This window comes from Elaeis guineensis, chromosome 2 (assembly GCF_000442705.2).
Source record: "Elaeis guineensis isolate ETL-2024a chromosome 2, EG11, whole genome shotgun sequence".
Classification (NCBI taxonomy): domain Eukaryota; kingdom Viridiplantae; phylum Streptophyta; class Magnoliopsida; order Arecales; family Arecaceae; genus Elaeis; species Elaeis guineensis.
The window spans coordinates 14096013-14113089 of record NC_025994.2 but is presented as its reverse complement, the minus strand read 5'-3'; the positions used below and the strand labels follow the sequence as shown (position 1 = coordinate 14113089).

At 32.9% G+C, this 17077-nt stretch overlaps 1 protein-coding gene across 1 annotated transcript; it reads left to right on the top strand.

Moving 5' to 3' along the window:
• The first annotated feature begins 3112 nt into the window (after positions 1-3112).
• LOC105036446 (metal transporter Nramp7.2-like) lies at positions 3113-16546 on the top strand. Its single transcript, XM_073251305.1, has 13 exons — positions 3113-3278; positions 5289-5367; positions 5468-5508; positions 5669-5747; positions 5860-5964; positions 6054-6163; positions 6716-6897; positions 6988-7057; positions 7442-7615; positions 8153-8257; positions 8478-8609; positions 8801-8896; positions 16217-16546. The coding sequence occupies exons 1-13, from the start codon at positions 3126-3128 to the stop codon at positions 16544-16546; spliced, it is 1656 nt and encodes a 551-aa protein (XP_073107406.1). The 5' UTR covers positions 3113-3125.
• Positions 16547-17077: the final 531 nt, after the last annotated feature.

Below are 17077 nucleotides of genomic sequence, written 5' to 3'. Positions count from 1 at the left end.
TCTCTCTCTTCACTTGGTTCCCTTACTTTCTTTCTATAACTTTCTCTCTAGAATTGTTCCTTCTACTTTCTCCCTCTAAGAAGATCCATGACCCTAGTATCAGCCATGTTCTAGGGATCTTTGTTGATCCCAACAAGATGACCCTGAGTCACTTTGATGCTCAAGCAGTCTATCGGATCGATCACCTAGCTAATAGTCTCTTTTTATTACTATTTAGATCTTATTGAATTTATTGAATGAAACTTGATTATAATTTAATATTTTAAATAGGATTAGTAGGTTCGCCTAGCCAAGTCTGAAGATTTAGGATGGACGAGGTAAGTAACCCTGATACTCCTTACTTATTTTTAAATTATCGATTATTTTCAATGCTTAAGACTTTATGAAACATAAAAAGAATATTTGACATGATTCTATATTTTTTTTAAATTAAGGATCAAGCATATGATATTATACAAATCATGAATTATCATTAAAAGTATGATTTTATGACTTTTTAATATTAATGGCTTGCTTATGAACTATGGACTCTCTATATTTATAAAATCTATATTTTGATTATAAAAAGATTGGTTGCATGATAATTTCAATATTAATAATATATGGATATAAGAACACATATTTCAAAAAAATATGATTTTAGAAATATAACTATAGACTCTCAGATAGCTATGTACGATCCTGCCAGCAGATAATAGTAATTAGTATATGACCCTACCAGTAAAAAATAGTAGTTGGTATAAGATCTTACCAGCGGATAATAATAGTTGGTATATGACCCTGCTAGCGGGTAATAGTAGTTGGTATTTTGATGATTACGGCCCTGTTACGGATATAATAGTGATCTTAGCATTTAGTCTGAGAGAAATGATTAAATTATGATGTGGTTAAATGACGATTGGTTTATGATTTGTGCTATACACTTGAAACTATGTTTACGAAATATTGATAATTTATGCATAATAGGTTTTATATTTTTATTTATAAAATTAGCATGATTTGTAAATTTATTTATGTTATGTATTGGAAATCATATTTATGAAAATTACATGATTTATGTATATATGAGAGTATGATTAATTTATGATTATACTATTGTTACGAAATATTCTATTTTCTAATGATGGTTATCTTCTATCAATGATTTATTGATGCATACTCAAACTTATGCTTGATTCGATAAAATAGTGTAAGGTTTACTTACTGAGCTAGTGTAGCTCATACTCTTTTATTTTTTTTTTCTTTTACAGAGGATTAAGATTAGGCACGATGGGCGAACTAGGCTTGGGCGTCTACACTAGCAAGCTTGAAAGTTTCGTAGTTAAAATTAGTTATAGAATAATTATGAATATATAATTAATTTATGAATTATGTGATTTGGATTTAGTATTTGGTTCGGATTTTTAGATGCTCTGAATCAATATTGGTTTAATAGATGAATTTAAATTGGATATCTTTATTATAATTTATTTATGATAAATTTTTATTTTATTTAAGATTTTGAATGATTGACTTCATGTTATCGTGGGCTATATCCCTCGGTAGTATGACTATATTATGTCTCAGATTTGGGGCGTGACATGGACAATTCAACTAAACAAAAAAAGGTTTATACCAGTACAAAATGGGAGAAAAACTATATGACTGTTTATACAAAATCAGTTAAGACCACCTAGAAATATCTGGATTTCCAATAGTATTTCACTGTTCAAGATTATAAGTTTACAGAAGAATTATTTCTCTACATGATAAATTGAATAAATAAAGTTAAGGACAGAGCATGCGCAAAACGTGGTAGAATGGTTGGAGATAAAATGCAGATATCTAGTTCAAACAAGACAGCACTCTCTATCGCATGATGCCAAGTGGTACCATACAGAATGGTATTATCTTAAAGAATGCAACCGATGTTACAAAAATATGCTTCTCCCAGCAACATAGTTAAAGAAAAAAAAGGTACATTCTCAATAATGATGTTACTTAACATGACAAAATAGGTGCATTCACAAATAACTTGACCAACCCAAGCAAGCCGCATTCACAAGTAAGCTGGGTGACACCGATGGAGGAATCTCTATGATGCGTCACTTGACAGATAATACAAGGACAAAGCCGTCTGAACATAAATAACTAGTATTTACTTCAATCACCAACCTAAATACCAAATGTTTTTCTTCGTTGACAAATGGAAGTAGACTATTTAAAAAACAAAATACGTACGGACACTAGCATATAAAAATTCCTCTCTCTCTTCGTTCCCCCAGATCCCTCTCTCTTTTTCTCTCCGTTGAACCCTCTCATCTCTATCTCTGGAAGGAACCCTAACCTTCCCCACCTCTCTCTCTCCGTTGACCCCCCTCCCCCAGATCCCTCTCTCTTTTTCTTTCCGTTGAACCCTCCCATCTCTATCTCTGGAAGGAACCCTAACCTTCCCCTCCTCTCTCTCTCGCCAGAAGGAACTCCAACCCAAGCGCCACCTTTGACTTTGATTTATCTAAATACCCACACCACGAGATAGATTTCGAGAAAAGCCCAAAGATCAAAATGCCTATACTTCAAACAACCTCAACTATAAGAAATTCCTACATACGTAGAGGGCCTTGTTGGTTAGGAATGAATATGATCTCTGATTGTTATTAAATTTGATCAATCAATTACAAAAGCATCTAAACCGATTTATTTAACTTATGAACAAAACTCGAGTAGAAGTGAGGGTTCCATCTATATGTCCACTTTATTTCTGGTTAGTCATAGCAGAAACCCGTAGGCAATAGGCGACACAACCGGTTGTATCTTTGACCCAAAAGAAAGATTCCCCTAAATTTTTAAACTTTATAACAACGTAGAATTAGCAGCACATTTTGTGCCACCTCCGGTCAAGATTTTGGAGGTGCACGTAGTGCAGGTTTAACTAGAGATGTTCAATTGTCTCGCATCACTCCAGGACAAAATATTGAAGAAGAAAATCTCTGGTTAGTTTTTGCATTTCTTTTTTGGATAAGAAATGCCAAGTATATTTTAGCACATTTTTTTAAGCTTACAAGGCCTATATAAACAAAGGGAAGTTGCTTATCAGAAGTCATCTCTTGTTAGTTTTTGCATTTCGTGGAGACAGAGTCAGGGAGATGGAGGTGGGTAGTGAGGGGAGAGAGATCAGAAGAGACGGTGCACAAGGAAGAGGGAGTAACAGAGTTGCTGCTGCTGAAGTAACAGAGCAGACGCCCACAGCCACAGCAATAACACTGGTTGGTGGTGACAGTGGTGATGCCAAGGAGCAGGTTTCTCTAGAGCTTTCCCACCCCTCTTCCTTTGATCACTCCCCACACCCTCCTTTTATATGTCTTCTTCCCCGCCAATAGCTTGTCCATCTCACTAACATTTCCTTTGTTTTACTTTTCTTTGCTTTCTTTTGTGATGCTTCTGCATAAAATTCTTGCCTAAACAGAAAATATAAGCAAAGAATTTTACCTAGGAGCTAGGACACACTGTAATTCCTCTAATAGAAAACACAAGGAGAAAAAAATATTAAGTTACAATATCGGCCACCAAACACAACAAGTTTGCTGTAAATCTATCCTGCCACAATTTGATTATCTCTAGTTCCACCTACTTCTCCTATAACCTTACTCTAGTAATGTTAGCACGATTTTAGAGATTCATATATCAACCTATAATAATTTTTTTTATTAACGCAATCCTATAATATTTTTCTTTGTTAGTGTGATTCTATATCATTTTTCTTTATTAGCATGATTATGTATCAATTGTTATTATTTTTCTCTGTTAGTAAAATTTTATATCAGTTGTTATTATTTTCCTTTGTAAGCATGATTTTGTATCAATTATTATTATTTTTCATGTATTGAGTTTGTACACTATTATAAATAATCCCTAAGATGAATCGAATGAAATTAAAATAGAGATAATAAAATTCTTTGTCTCTCTCTGATTTTCTTTTATTTCTATAATTATTTTAATATAGTATCAGAGCTATTGATCATTGTCAATCTATCAATCGCTGTTTTCCTGTAGATCCTCTATTTTTAATGAATCTGTAGATCATCCATTTTTTGATAGATGACTAGAAGATCTTTTGTTTTTAGATAAATCCGTAACTGTTCTTCGCCATCTTTTCCTTTATTTTTGATATTTTTCTGTCTTAAACTTCTTCATCATCCAGTTTGAGTCATTTTCCTTTCTTTGGACATTTTGCTATCTAGTTTGAAATATTTTCCTTTTTTTTGGATATTTTGCTACCCAATTTGAAATTTTTTTTTTTGGATAGTTTTCTGATTCTAGCTCGTTCTACACCCAATTTAAGGTCTTTTCCTTCTTTTTGGATATTTTTTTTACCTTTGGCTCCTTTGCCACCAAGTTTGAGGCCTTTTCCTATTTTGGGAACATTTTTCTATCTTACCGCCTAGTTTGAGGTATTTTTCTTGTTTTCTATGGTGTTTTTGTCTACAAACATTATCGATTTTCAGCTGTCTTCTATTTAAGTGCTAGCCTTCTCTTATGTGGTGTTTTTGTCTATAAGGATCATCGATCTTTGATTGTTTTTACTTTGAGTGCCAGTCTTCTTTTCTGTGATATTTTTATCCGCGAGGATTATCAGTCTTCAATTGCCTTCTCTTTGAGTACCGATCTTCTCTTCTATGATATTTTTATCTATAAAAAAAAAATAATTTTCAAACTCAAGTTGGCACCTACAGTACCACCTTGAGTTTGAGGGGAAGCATTAGCACAATTTTAGAGATCACATATCAATTTATAATATTTTTTTTTGTTAATGTGATATTATAATATTTTTTTTTGTTGCGTGATTATGTATCATTTTTTTTTTGTTAGCACAATTGTTATTATTTTTCTTTGTTTTATCAGTTGTTTTTTTTTTTTTTTTTTTTGTATGAAGTCTATACGCTAGTACGTATAAATATTTCCTAAGATGTATCGAATAAAATTAAAATAGATTAATCTCAAATGTATGGAATGAAATTATTTTAACCAGTGATCTTGTAGATTAAAATACACAAGAAAATCAGATTACATTCAAATTAATTATCTTGAAATTTCATTGAATCACTTGAGTTGGTCCATCCTTTTACTACAATGATTTCTGTTACATGACTATCATTAGCTGGACAACTGGGCAATGCACAAAATGTTTTCCTGTGAAAGAGCTGGCTCTCTATATGCATTTGAGCAAAAACACTTGGCTCTATATACCTAGTATGCTTCAATCTGTATAACTATCTTCTTTTCTCTATTAAATAACCATTTTGTGACAGGAACCCGGATGGAAAAAGTTTCTAGCACATGTTGGACCTGGATTTCTTGCGTCCCTGGCTTACATGGATCCTGGGAATTGTCTCTCTCTCTCTCTCTCTCTCTCTCTCTCTCTCTCACACACTCTCTCTCTCTCATAGTCATTCATGTCTATGAATCTAATGCTGGAATTATGGAACAGTGGAAACCGACTTGCAAGCTGGAGCTAATCACAGATACGAGGTAAACTTGAAAACAGAGAATGACAGCCATGGTCTAGACTAGCCAATTTATCGGACCACTATTCTAGTCTTTGCCATTATTTCTTCAATTAGTTATTTACTTCCTATCTCAAATTTAAACTGATATTATTTCACCAATTCTGGAAAACTTACGACAACAGCTCCTCTGGGTCCTCTTACTTGCACTTGTTTTCGCACTAATTATACAGTCCTTGGCAGCAAATCTTGGAGTAACAACAGGTATCACATCTGTAATAATGCATGCCAATCTCTAAGCTTCACACTACCAGAAAGTCTGTATTGCAATCAAATTAAGCCTATATTTTGATATTGATCATTAAATTTAAAACAGGGAAGCACCTCGCCGAGCTGTGTAAAGCTGAGTACCCAAAGTATATCAAATTCTGCTTGTGGTTGCTTGCAGAGGTGGCAGTCATCGCGGCTGACATCCCTGAAGGTTGATTTGGAGCTCAACCTTTTATGGGATTTTCTTTCTTTAATCAATTTTGCTCATGGGCATATATCTGTTTCTTTGGCTTGGTGCAGTGATTGGAACAGCCTTTGCACTCAATATACTGTTCCACATCCCAGTGTGGACGGGAGTCCTTATCACAGGATTGAACACTCTTTTACTTCTCGGACTACAGAGATACGGGGTAATTAACGAAAATTATACCTTTATTTTTGTTAAAAAAAGGGATAAGGATAGGGTGATTGGCTGATTGCTCCACTAATGAAGCTGCTAATGAGCTGGTTACCGCATTATTACATAGTAACTTCGACCAGCAGTTATATTTTTACATACCATACCAGAGTAGAAGCATGGTACTACCACACTTGGATAATTCATTCAATTGTTTATTGTGATACATGATGTATACCATCCTTAAATTATTCAATTGAAACTGTTGCAATTGACATCTTAAATTAAAACCTTTTTTTTTTGAAGGGAACAGGGAGAAGCCAAGGCTTCCCCCCCATTTTTATTAGCTATTATTTACAAATATACATCAAGAGTATTTACTAAAATTAAAACTTTTTATCATAGCCATAAACCCATTTGACAAGATTGAGATCCTCAAAGACATGGATTCATCTTAAACCTCGCCAAGGACAAACCATAGAATCGCAGACAAATAATAATTAAGAAATCAATTTGCCTATAATATATTATAATAAACAAGTTGCTATACTATATGCTTGTGCAGGTTCGGAAACTTGAGATTCTGATATCTATGTTGGTGTCCGTCTTGGCGGCCTGCTACTTTGCAGAATTGGGCTATGTGAAACCCCCTGCATCTGAGGTGTTAAAGGGATTATTTGTGCCCAGGCTCAAAGGCAGTGGAGCCCTTGCAGATTCCATTGCTATGTTGGGACAAAATGTCCCACCGTAAGCAACTCATCTTAAATTACTACAGCTTTAATTTGTGGTTGCTAAGTCACTCTGTTGATCGCTTCGAAATATTTTTTTTGCTTGCAGGCATAATTTATTTTTGCATTCAGCTCTTGTGCTTTCAAGGAAGACACCACCGTCCGCTAAAGGAATCAATGTAAGACCCATGCATCTTGGCCAAATTAAAACAATTACACCATCATTCCCTATCAATCATCCCAAATTATTGGAACAAAAAAGTCAATGGCTCATAGCTTTTACTTTATGTTTGTGTTGATGGATTTGAAAGTAGAACATTTCTCATTCCTATTATGATTCAAAATTGATGCAGCAAGACTTGTCACTTGTTCTTCATTCCTATATTTTTGTGACTCCACTTCTTGGCATCATGTAAGCCGTTGTTTGTAACAAATTGAACAAGTATTGCCATGCACGTTCGATGTTTATATGATTGTCATATGTAACAAACTACCATTCTCCAAGTTACTAAATTAATTAATTCCTTATGTCGATTGTTTATATGGTGACATCTTTGTATTAGAATGCCTGTCGTTACTTCCTATTGGAGACCGCATTTGCAATGTTCGTTGCGTTGCTCATCAACATCGCTGTTGTGTCCGTCTCCGGCACCGTGTGCGCTGCTGATAGCCTATCGCAAGAGAACTCGAACAGATGCAACGATCTCAATCTCAACTCAGCATCTTTTTTGTTCAAGGTCTGCCCTCATGCTACAAACTCATACAGGATACAGCTAGTTCATTATCTCTTCTCAGAAATTATGGATAGAATTTTCAGGAAATAAGGCCATTTTCTTAAAAATTACAAAATACTTAAATTCCTTTTTTACTTTTGATAATACAACTATGCAAGTTAGTAAAGTCTTTAATTATTATATCAAATGACCCGGATTCATATCTTGCTTTATCAGAATTTGAAAGGTTAGGGGTGATTAGAAGAGCCATCTATCTGAATTACAGGAATATAAAAAAATAGATAAACATCAAAATATTTTTTTAATGAATTAGCCGCATACTTTTATGTTTATTAATATTTTCAAAGCACATTTTCTCCCAAAAAAACATTTTCAAAGATATACAATAAAAGGAATATAAATCTTGACCATATTGTATAAACAATGAACAAAAAAGTTCATGTGAATGAGAAGTTTTTAAAAAATTTGTATATGTACAATATTCAAAAAAAATGTAATCTATATGATATTGACAATTGATTCATCATGTGTTTCTCATAGAATGTCTTGGGGAAATCAAGCTTTGTAGTATATGCAATTGCATTGCTAGCTTCTGGACAAAGCTCCGCCATTAGCTGTACATGTGCTGGTCAATACATCATGCAGGTAGAAGTCTAAATCTTATTGTAATCTTTTCCTCCTTTTTGCATTAACTCTCAGTTTTCTATTTTTTTTCCTGAATATTGCTTTTGAGAACCTTTATTAATTCCATCAATCGTGTAGGTGGCAGGCAGAAGGGACACGTAGGATTCTTTTGTTTTAGGAACCATCTTAGATACCAACTTGCGATTGAAAGCTCTTCTTGATCTATTGTTAAATAATGCAGGGATTCTTGGACATCGAGGCGAGGAAATGGCTGAGGAACCTCGTGACACGGTGCATCGCTATCGTTCCCAGTCTTATTGTCGCAATCATTGGGGGCTCTTCTGGAGCTGGACGGCTCATCATTATAGCATCGGTACCCTTCATTAACCATTTTAAACTCTTCCCTCCAAAAAAAAAAAAAGGTTAGGAGAACATCATGCGCCTCTGTCTGAGAGGTGCCACACTCGATAGGGTGTTAATTTTTGTAGTCATGTTTATCCTTCCCAAAGAGTGCTCATTACCATTTTAAAGATGATCTCTCTAACTAATAATTAAATTGTACAGATGATTCTCTCTTTCGAGCTGCCATTTGCTCTGATCCCCCTTCTCAAATTCAGCAGCGGCCGTACGAAGATGGGACCTCACAAGAACTCAATCTTCGTGAGTATTTCAGCTTAACCAATTTGTCTTGTGACATTTATTAAACACCATTCAACCGGCCAACAGTTCGAGTCTATCTACCATATCAATAGCATACCCATGAGGTGCGTGTCAGTGCTGAAGTCCAGTCACGTATGCAACACAAACTTCGGAGCATTGACTTTTCAGATCTTATATATATTTTGTGTCAGCTATGAGGGAGGATTTTTTTGTCAGAGAGTCGGGGGGAAACTTAAAATCCTCTTTTCTTTAGAAGTTCTCTAAAAATTTTGATATAAGTTTAATCTCATATTAAAAAAAAATAATATTTTTTTGATATTTATCTATCTCTTTTTCTGTCCCATCTTTGCTTGAACTAAAAAGAAAAATAAATTTTATACCACATACATACGCATCGGCACGACTCGCATGTGCATGATAGTACAATAGCATATCTTCTAGATAGACGTATATCTCTTTTATCAGTTGCTTTTCAATGTGGTCAATCAATCAAAACATCCTTTTGTTCCCATCTTCCCATGATCTATATAAGACGACGAGTTCGAATGGCATGGTGCACACCCCTACTTCCTCTCTTTGGTGTTTAAATACTCTAATACGTCAATTCTCTTTGCTTTGAAAAATCTATTAACCCTTTCCATGATTATGCTTTTAGAGAGGGCATCTCAGTCGTATCTTGGGATAGAATTTCTTATAAATACGAGGGTCATAAATTTATTTTAGGATAGCGATCGTACACTTCCAGATTTTCTCTTTCGTCTACATTGTAAATTAACAATCCAATCCAATCAGGCTCTCGGTAAGTCAATTTTTTATTCTTAATGTTACAAGTAGTTTTAAATAGAATTTAAGCTCTTTCGATTTTATCAAAAATACTACTTTACTAAAACTCTTATTTGACTAAAATCCTTTCACAAAGAAGAATTTCTATATAACATTCTAAGGCAAAGTTTTCTTTGATTACTTTGTTCCGATTTTCATTAAACTATTAATAGAAAATCATTTTTAGTATTCTAATTCATTTGAAACATTGAATTACCAAAATAGCATTTGTTCTTTTATTATTCTAAGGGCCGACTATTAACATCTGCTTATGGGTTTCCTATGTCTGCTCTAACAGTCCCAATATTTTATAAACTCTATTTGCAGCTCTATTCAAATCCTCCAAAATTAAATTACTTGTAATCTTAATTGTACATCAATGGGTACCGAGGAAGTTTTGATCCATAAACCTGAAAAGTTTAATGGCCATGGGTTTCTTAGATGGCAGGAATAGCTTGAAGCTTGGTTAATCACGTTAGGCCTCGTAACTGTCATTAAAAAAAAGCTACCATATGATGTGTCCTCTTCCTCATTTAGATCAAGATCTTTTACCAAATCATCTGATTCCTCAGACACCTCTAGAATTGATAAGTCACCTAAAGAAATTGAGTTTCATTGTAGGGTTAAAATTCTTAGTTTTTTATCAGATGACCTATATGAGATTTATAGAAAATATAAAACTGCTAAGAAACTTTGGATTGCCCTAAAAGATACCTATAGTAGAGACAATGAAGAGGCCATGAGATTTATCATTAGTGACTTTAGCAACTTTAAGATGGTAGACAATATTCCTATTAATAACTAAATCCATTATTTTCAAAATTTGATCCAAGAGATTCATAGAGGGGGCTCGATATTACATGAAAACTATCAAGTCTCTTGTTTAATTAACAAGCTCCCACTATTATGAACTAATTTTGGACATGATTTTAGAAGAACCCAAGGCAACCTTACCCTTAGATCAACGATCCAAGCCATTAGAATAGAAGACCAATATCGAATTAGAAAATTGAAGAAAAACCAAATGAAAGCCCAAGTAAATCTGATCGAATCTTAAAATCTAGAACAAAAATCTAAGGGTCATAACCATTATGATTTAAACCAGATCTTGAAACCTAAGAACTTCAAAACCAAGGGTAAGAAAAAAAGGGATAGATTCCAGAACCAACCTAAATACAATTCTCAAACTATAGAAATCAAGAAACTTGTTGATGGGAGGTTTTACTTTGTTTGTAGCCATGACAACCATCTTGCACATTAATACTTCTACTGAAAGAAGGAAAAGGTTGTGACCTAGAAGTAGAAAAACCAACCTCAAACTAAACCTTCGTTCAATATGGTTGAAGGAGAACCATCCACCTTTAGATCAGTAATCTTTATCCCATTAGTTAACTTTACCTATAAAACCACTGATTGGTGGTTAGACTTTGGTGCCAATATCCATGTTTGCACTGATAGAGCATCTTTTTCTTCTTATAAGAACTCAAGTGGAGGAAGTATGATCATGATAAATGGAATAGCTATCAATATTTTGGGCAAAGAAAATATCAACCTAAAGTTTACCTTAGGAAAAAGCATTATCCTTTAAGACGTACAGCATGTTCCTTACATTAAAAGAAATCTCATTAGTAGGTCCTTATTAGTACAATGAGAATATAAAATTATATTAGAGTCCAATAAGATTGTAATTTCTAAATATGATATATCTATCAGGAAAGGATTTATATCTGAGGGATTGTTCAAACTCAATGTAATTTCTCCTTCAGTTAATGAAAATTCTTCTTCAAATCCTTCTCAATCAATCTTATTAAATTTAAATCTTATGATATTTGATATGGTAGACTAGGATATATAAATTTCAAATCCATTCAAAAGATGTTTCATCTTAATTTTATTCCTAAATTTAAGATTAATCATAAATTTAAGTATGAGATCTGTGCTCAATCCAAACAAATTAGAAAATCTTTCAAATCCATCTCTCATCAACATACTCAACTCATTGAACTAATTCATAGTGATGTTTGTGACTCTTTAGAAATCCAACCCATGGAGGTAGTCAATATTTTTTGACCTTAATTAATAGATGATTTCTCCAAATACTGTTATTCCTATCTCTTGAAAATCAAGGATGAAATCTTTAATAAGTTTAAGGTTTTCAAAGCTGAGGCTGAAAACCAAATTATAAAAAGATCAAAATCCTAAGGTTTGATCATGGAGGAGAGTACACTTCAAATAAATTTGCTAATTCTATAAAGAACATGATATAATTTATGAAGTTACTGCTCCTTACTCTCCTCAATCCAATGGTGTTGCTAAATGGAAGAGCAAAACTCTTTTGGACATGGTTAATGCCATTATTATTAGTTCTGGTGTTCCAAAAAAACTTATGGAGAGAAGCTCTTTTGACTTCTATTTTCATTCTTAATAGAATTCCATCAAAGAATAAAAAAAAGACTCCCTATGAGTGTTGCAAGGGACATGCACCAAAGTTGAGTTACTTCTGAGTCTAGGGGTGTTTAGCTAAGGTTGTTGTTCTTGAATCTAAAAAAAATAAAATTGGTTCTAAAACTATTGATTCTATCTTGATTATTTTCTTGATAGTAATACCTATCGTTTCATTGTTAGTTATTTTAATTTTATTGATATATCCATTAATACCATAATCGAATCTAGAGATATATTTTTTTTTGAAAATATATTTTCTTTCAAGAGACAAATTCCTAGACCTACACTTGATTATAACTCTTGTTCCTTACCTAGTTCATTTTCAATTTCTAGTCCTCTGATCACTATGGATCCTACTTTAAATCAACTTGATCTTCCTTCTAATCCTAGAAGGAGCAAAAGGGTTAGGATCAAAAAGAACGTGGGTGAAGATTTCTTTACCTTCTTAGTTGAGGATATACCTATCTTATACTAGAAAGCAATGAGATCTCCTGATGCTCTACTCTAGAAGGAGGCAATCAATAGTGAGATTGAATTGATTATTGGAAACTTGTTTCTTACTAATTTATCTCTTAGAACCAAACCTTTAGGTTATCAATGAATCTTTAGAAAGAAATTTAAGTTTAACAGATTAGTGAAAAAAATATAAGGCACAACTTGTAGTCCAAAGATTTGAGCAAAAAGTTGATATTGATTTCTTTGATACTTATATGCTTGTAGCTAGTATTACCACTATCTATATCCTTCTTGCTCTCACTTCTATCCATAAAATCTTTGTGCATCAAATAGATGCGAAGATAACCTTTCTTCATGAAGATCTTGATGAAGAAATCTATATAATTCAACCCAAGTGCTTTATAGTATCTGGTTAAGAGCATAAAGTGTGCAAGCTTATCAGATATTTATATAGATTAGAGCAAGCACCTAAACAATGGCATGAAAAGTTTGATAGTATTATTCTTTCTTATGATTTTCAAATCAATGAATCTGACAATTATCTCTATCATAAAAGATTTGATGATCGATATGTCCTTCTTTATCTCTATGTTGATAATATCTTGATTTTATCTTCTAATCTTGATTTAATTAATGATGTCAAGATATTTCTTTCCCATCACTTTGATTTGAAAGATCTAGGTGAAGCTGATCTAATGCTTGGAATGAAGATCATTCGATCCCCTGATTCTATTTCTTTATCTCAATCTCATTACATCCAATTGTTGATCGATAAATTTGGTTACTCTGATTCTTCACCTGTTTCTACTCCCTTTGATCCTTCTATCTATCCAACTCTTAAAGAACTCTAATCAACCTATAAATCAAGAAAAATATGCTTAAATAATTGGATCTCTAATATATCTCTCCAATTGAACTAGACCTGATATTGTTCATACTGTTTCTAGATTTAGTTGATATACTAATAATTCTAGTAGGATTCATTGGATTGCTTTTGAAAGAATCTTTAGGTATCTTGGAGGTGCTATTCCATATTGTCTTTGATTTGTTGGCTGTCTAGCTATATTGGAGGGATACAATGATGCCAACTGAATTTTCGATTCATCTGATGTTGAATCTACTTCTGGCTATATATTCCTTCTTGGTGATAGTATTTTTTCTTGAAAATCAGTCAGCAAACTATTCTAGCCATAAGTACAATAAAATTTGAACTTACTGCCCCTAATTTTATCTGCTCCAAAGTCGAATGGCTTAAAAATTTTTTATCTGAAATTCTTTTAATTTCATCTCCTATTCTCCCTATTTCAATCCATTATGATTCTAGAGCTGTAATAGAGTTTTACAGAAAGAAACTTATAAGTTCAAAGATTAGTAGACATATAAAAGTAAGACAAAAGCCTATAAGAAAACAAAAAACCCATGTTATTATTTTTTTGTCTTTTGTAAAAACTAACTATAATCTTGTAGATTGCCTTACTAAAGGCCTAAATAAGACTAAGATCTTAGAGTTATCGAGGGAGATGGGACTTAGCATATAATGGATCCTTCAATAGTGAAAACTTAATATCTGTGATAGGTGACCCCTTGAAGGCGGTTCAATGTGATAATAACAAACTGATTGGTTCATCAGGGAGTACATATTCTTATGTATCTATAGGAGTCTCCACTTTACCCCATCCTTATGATGATTGGTGCTCCTGTGTAGATGTTAAGGAAGAGCATAGCTTTGAATGAGTTTCGAAGAGATAATCTTCTCAAGATATGACTCTACACATTCCCTTGAGGGCTCATCTATATAACAGCTTCCACATACGACCACGGCTAGAGGACATGGACAAACCCTAAGTGCTCTCACAAACAATAGGATACTTATGCATGGTCAATAAAGCACAACCTCATGACAGATCTTTCTGTACTACATATGATAGTTGAAGTCTGGATCAAAGGAATATAGTTCAAGATTTAGTTCACTCTGATTCTTTTAGATCGACAGTATCTATACTAAGTAAGGTTAAAACACTTCGCCCATTGCATAGTATAAATAATTAACAATAAAATTTTAATTATATTAATATTAAATAATCAGTATTATTTATTTTAAAATTTTGAGTTTTGAGAGAGATTGTTCGGGAGTTGGAGGGAAAGCTCAAAATTTTCCTTCCCTCTAAAGTTTCCTAAAAGTTTTGGAATGAGTTTAGTCCCATACTAGAAAGGGACAATCTTTTTGATGTTGACTTTCTTTTCTTGCCTACCTTTGCATGGGGTAAGGAGGGAAATGGGTTTTACACCACACACGCACGTGCCGGCTCGGCTCGGCCTGACTTGCATGCATGCAAAAATGTGGCATGGTGTGGCATGGCACACACCATGATGGTACAATAATTTTATATTTTAGATTATCATATTTTATTTTTTTATTTTTTATTTTATTTTATTTTAAATTATATTTTAAATCATCGTTGCCATATGCGATCAAACGATCAATTATTGACCAGATGGACATATCTCCCAGATAGACATATATCTCTTTAACTAGTCACTTCCCATCATGGTCAACCAGTCAAAGCATCCCTTTGTTCATGTCTTTCTATGGTCTATATAAAACCATGAGTTCGAATGGCATGGCATACTGAAAAACAATGATCATATTTCTCTTCTCAAGTCTTTGTTCTCTCTCCTACTTTCTCTCTTTAGTATTTAAATACTCTTCTATTTCTATTCTTTTAGCTAAGTTTTGAAAGATTTGTCAACCCTCTCCATGATCATGCTCTAAGAGAAGGCATCCCGATCATATCTTGGAATAAAATTTTTAATAAGCATTGGCATGAGGGTCGAAAATTTATCTTAGGATAGTGATCACACACTTCCAGATTTTTCCTTTCATCTGCATTGTAAATTAACGAGCTAATCCAACGATGCTCTCGATAAGTTAATTTCTTATTCTTAATCTTATAAGTAGTATTTAAATAGAATTTAAATTCTTTCAATTTTATCAAAAATACTACTTTATTGAAACTCTTGTTTGACTAAAATACTTTTACAAAGAAGAATTTCTACATAACATTTTTAACTGAAAATGTTCTAAACTCTATCTTCTGGATACATATATATATATATATATATATATATATATATATATATATATATATATATATATATATATATATATATATATGCATGTTTGCATGTATGCATATATGTATGTGTATGAGTGTGTTTGCATATATATATACCCATACATATACATACATACATACATACATACATACATACATATATATATATATATATATATATATATATATATATGTATGTATGTATGTATGTATGTATGTATGTATGTGTATGCATGTATGTATGTCTATGTATGTGTATTTGCATATGAAGCAAGAAGACTATATATTTGTATATTTGTGTATGTACTTATGTATGTATACATACAGATATGTAATACATTTTGTACACATACATATGGATATGTATTATGCGCACACACACACTAGATCCTTGTCGGGTAAAAATCCACAATTATCTTTCATATACAATAGGCATCACATTTTATACTAACTTAAATTATGTTTACATTCATTGATGCAGATCATTGTCATCTCATGGATCCTCTGTTCATGCATGACTGGAATTAACATCTACTTTCTAAGCTCCCAATTTGTTAAATGGCTCATCCATAGTAGCCTGCCAAAGGTTGCCAATGTTTTTATTGGCATCATTGTCTTCCCTCTCATGGCCATTTATATCATCACGGTTATCTACCTAATCTTTAGGAAGGATACAGTTGTGACATTTGTCGAGACACCTGATTCGCAACAGATTGAGATAGAGAAGGGAATGCACTGCGCTAAAGACGACAACGGAATTGGAGCTATACCATATAGAGAGGACCTGTCTGATATCTCTCTTCCTAATTAAACAAGAGTACTCATCTTCGAACATATGCTACAAAAGAAAAAAACTATCATGTAATAGTCTAGTTGTACCATGCATGATATATATATATATATATATATATATATATATATATATATATATATATATATATATATATATATATATATATATATATATATATATTTGTTTCTTTATGTATTTGGAGGGAGAAATGATTTGTATTCATAGACGTGCATCCCCATCAATTGTATGTTCCGAAAATGAAAAAAAAGCAATAAAAAAGAAAATATAAGAGGTGGATTGGAACATTAAGGATCTATTTGGTTGCGCAAAGTTATTCTAAAACATCCTTCCTCGTAAAACAGGTTTTATGAAAAATATGACCTCTTGTTTTTCCCTCCTAGTAATTAGGGATGGAATCCTAAATTACCTTCCTATGTAGGCTGATAGACCTAGTCCAAAGAAATCATATGCGCCCTCTTTACATCCCTTTAGCAGTACCGGGCCCATAAGAATCTATTAAACATCTCTCCAGCTTATGAATGATATATT

What these genes read in the sequence shown, in the direction of transcription:
- LOC105036446 (XM_073251305.1), top strand. Translation starts at nt 3,126, where the DNA reads ATGGAGGTGGGTAGTGAGGGGAGAGAGATCAGAAGAGACGGTGCACAA. An exon ending in CGTCCGCTAAAGGAATCAAT is followed by an intron (nt 7,058 to 7,441) that starts GTAAGACCCATG and finishes TCTTTGTATTAG; the next exon opens with AATGCCTGTCGTTACTTCCT. An exon ending in CTGGTCAATACATCATGCAG is followed by an intron (nt 8,258 to 8,477) that starts GTAGAAGTCTAA and finishes TAAATAATGCAG; the next exon opens with GGATTCTTGGACATCGAGGC.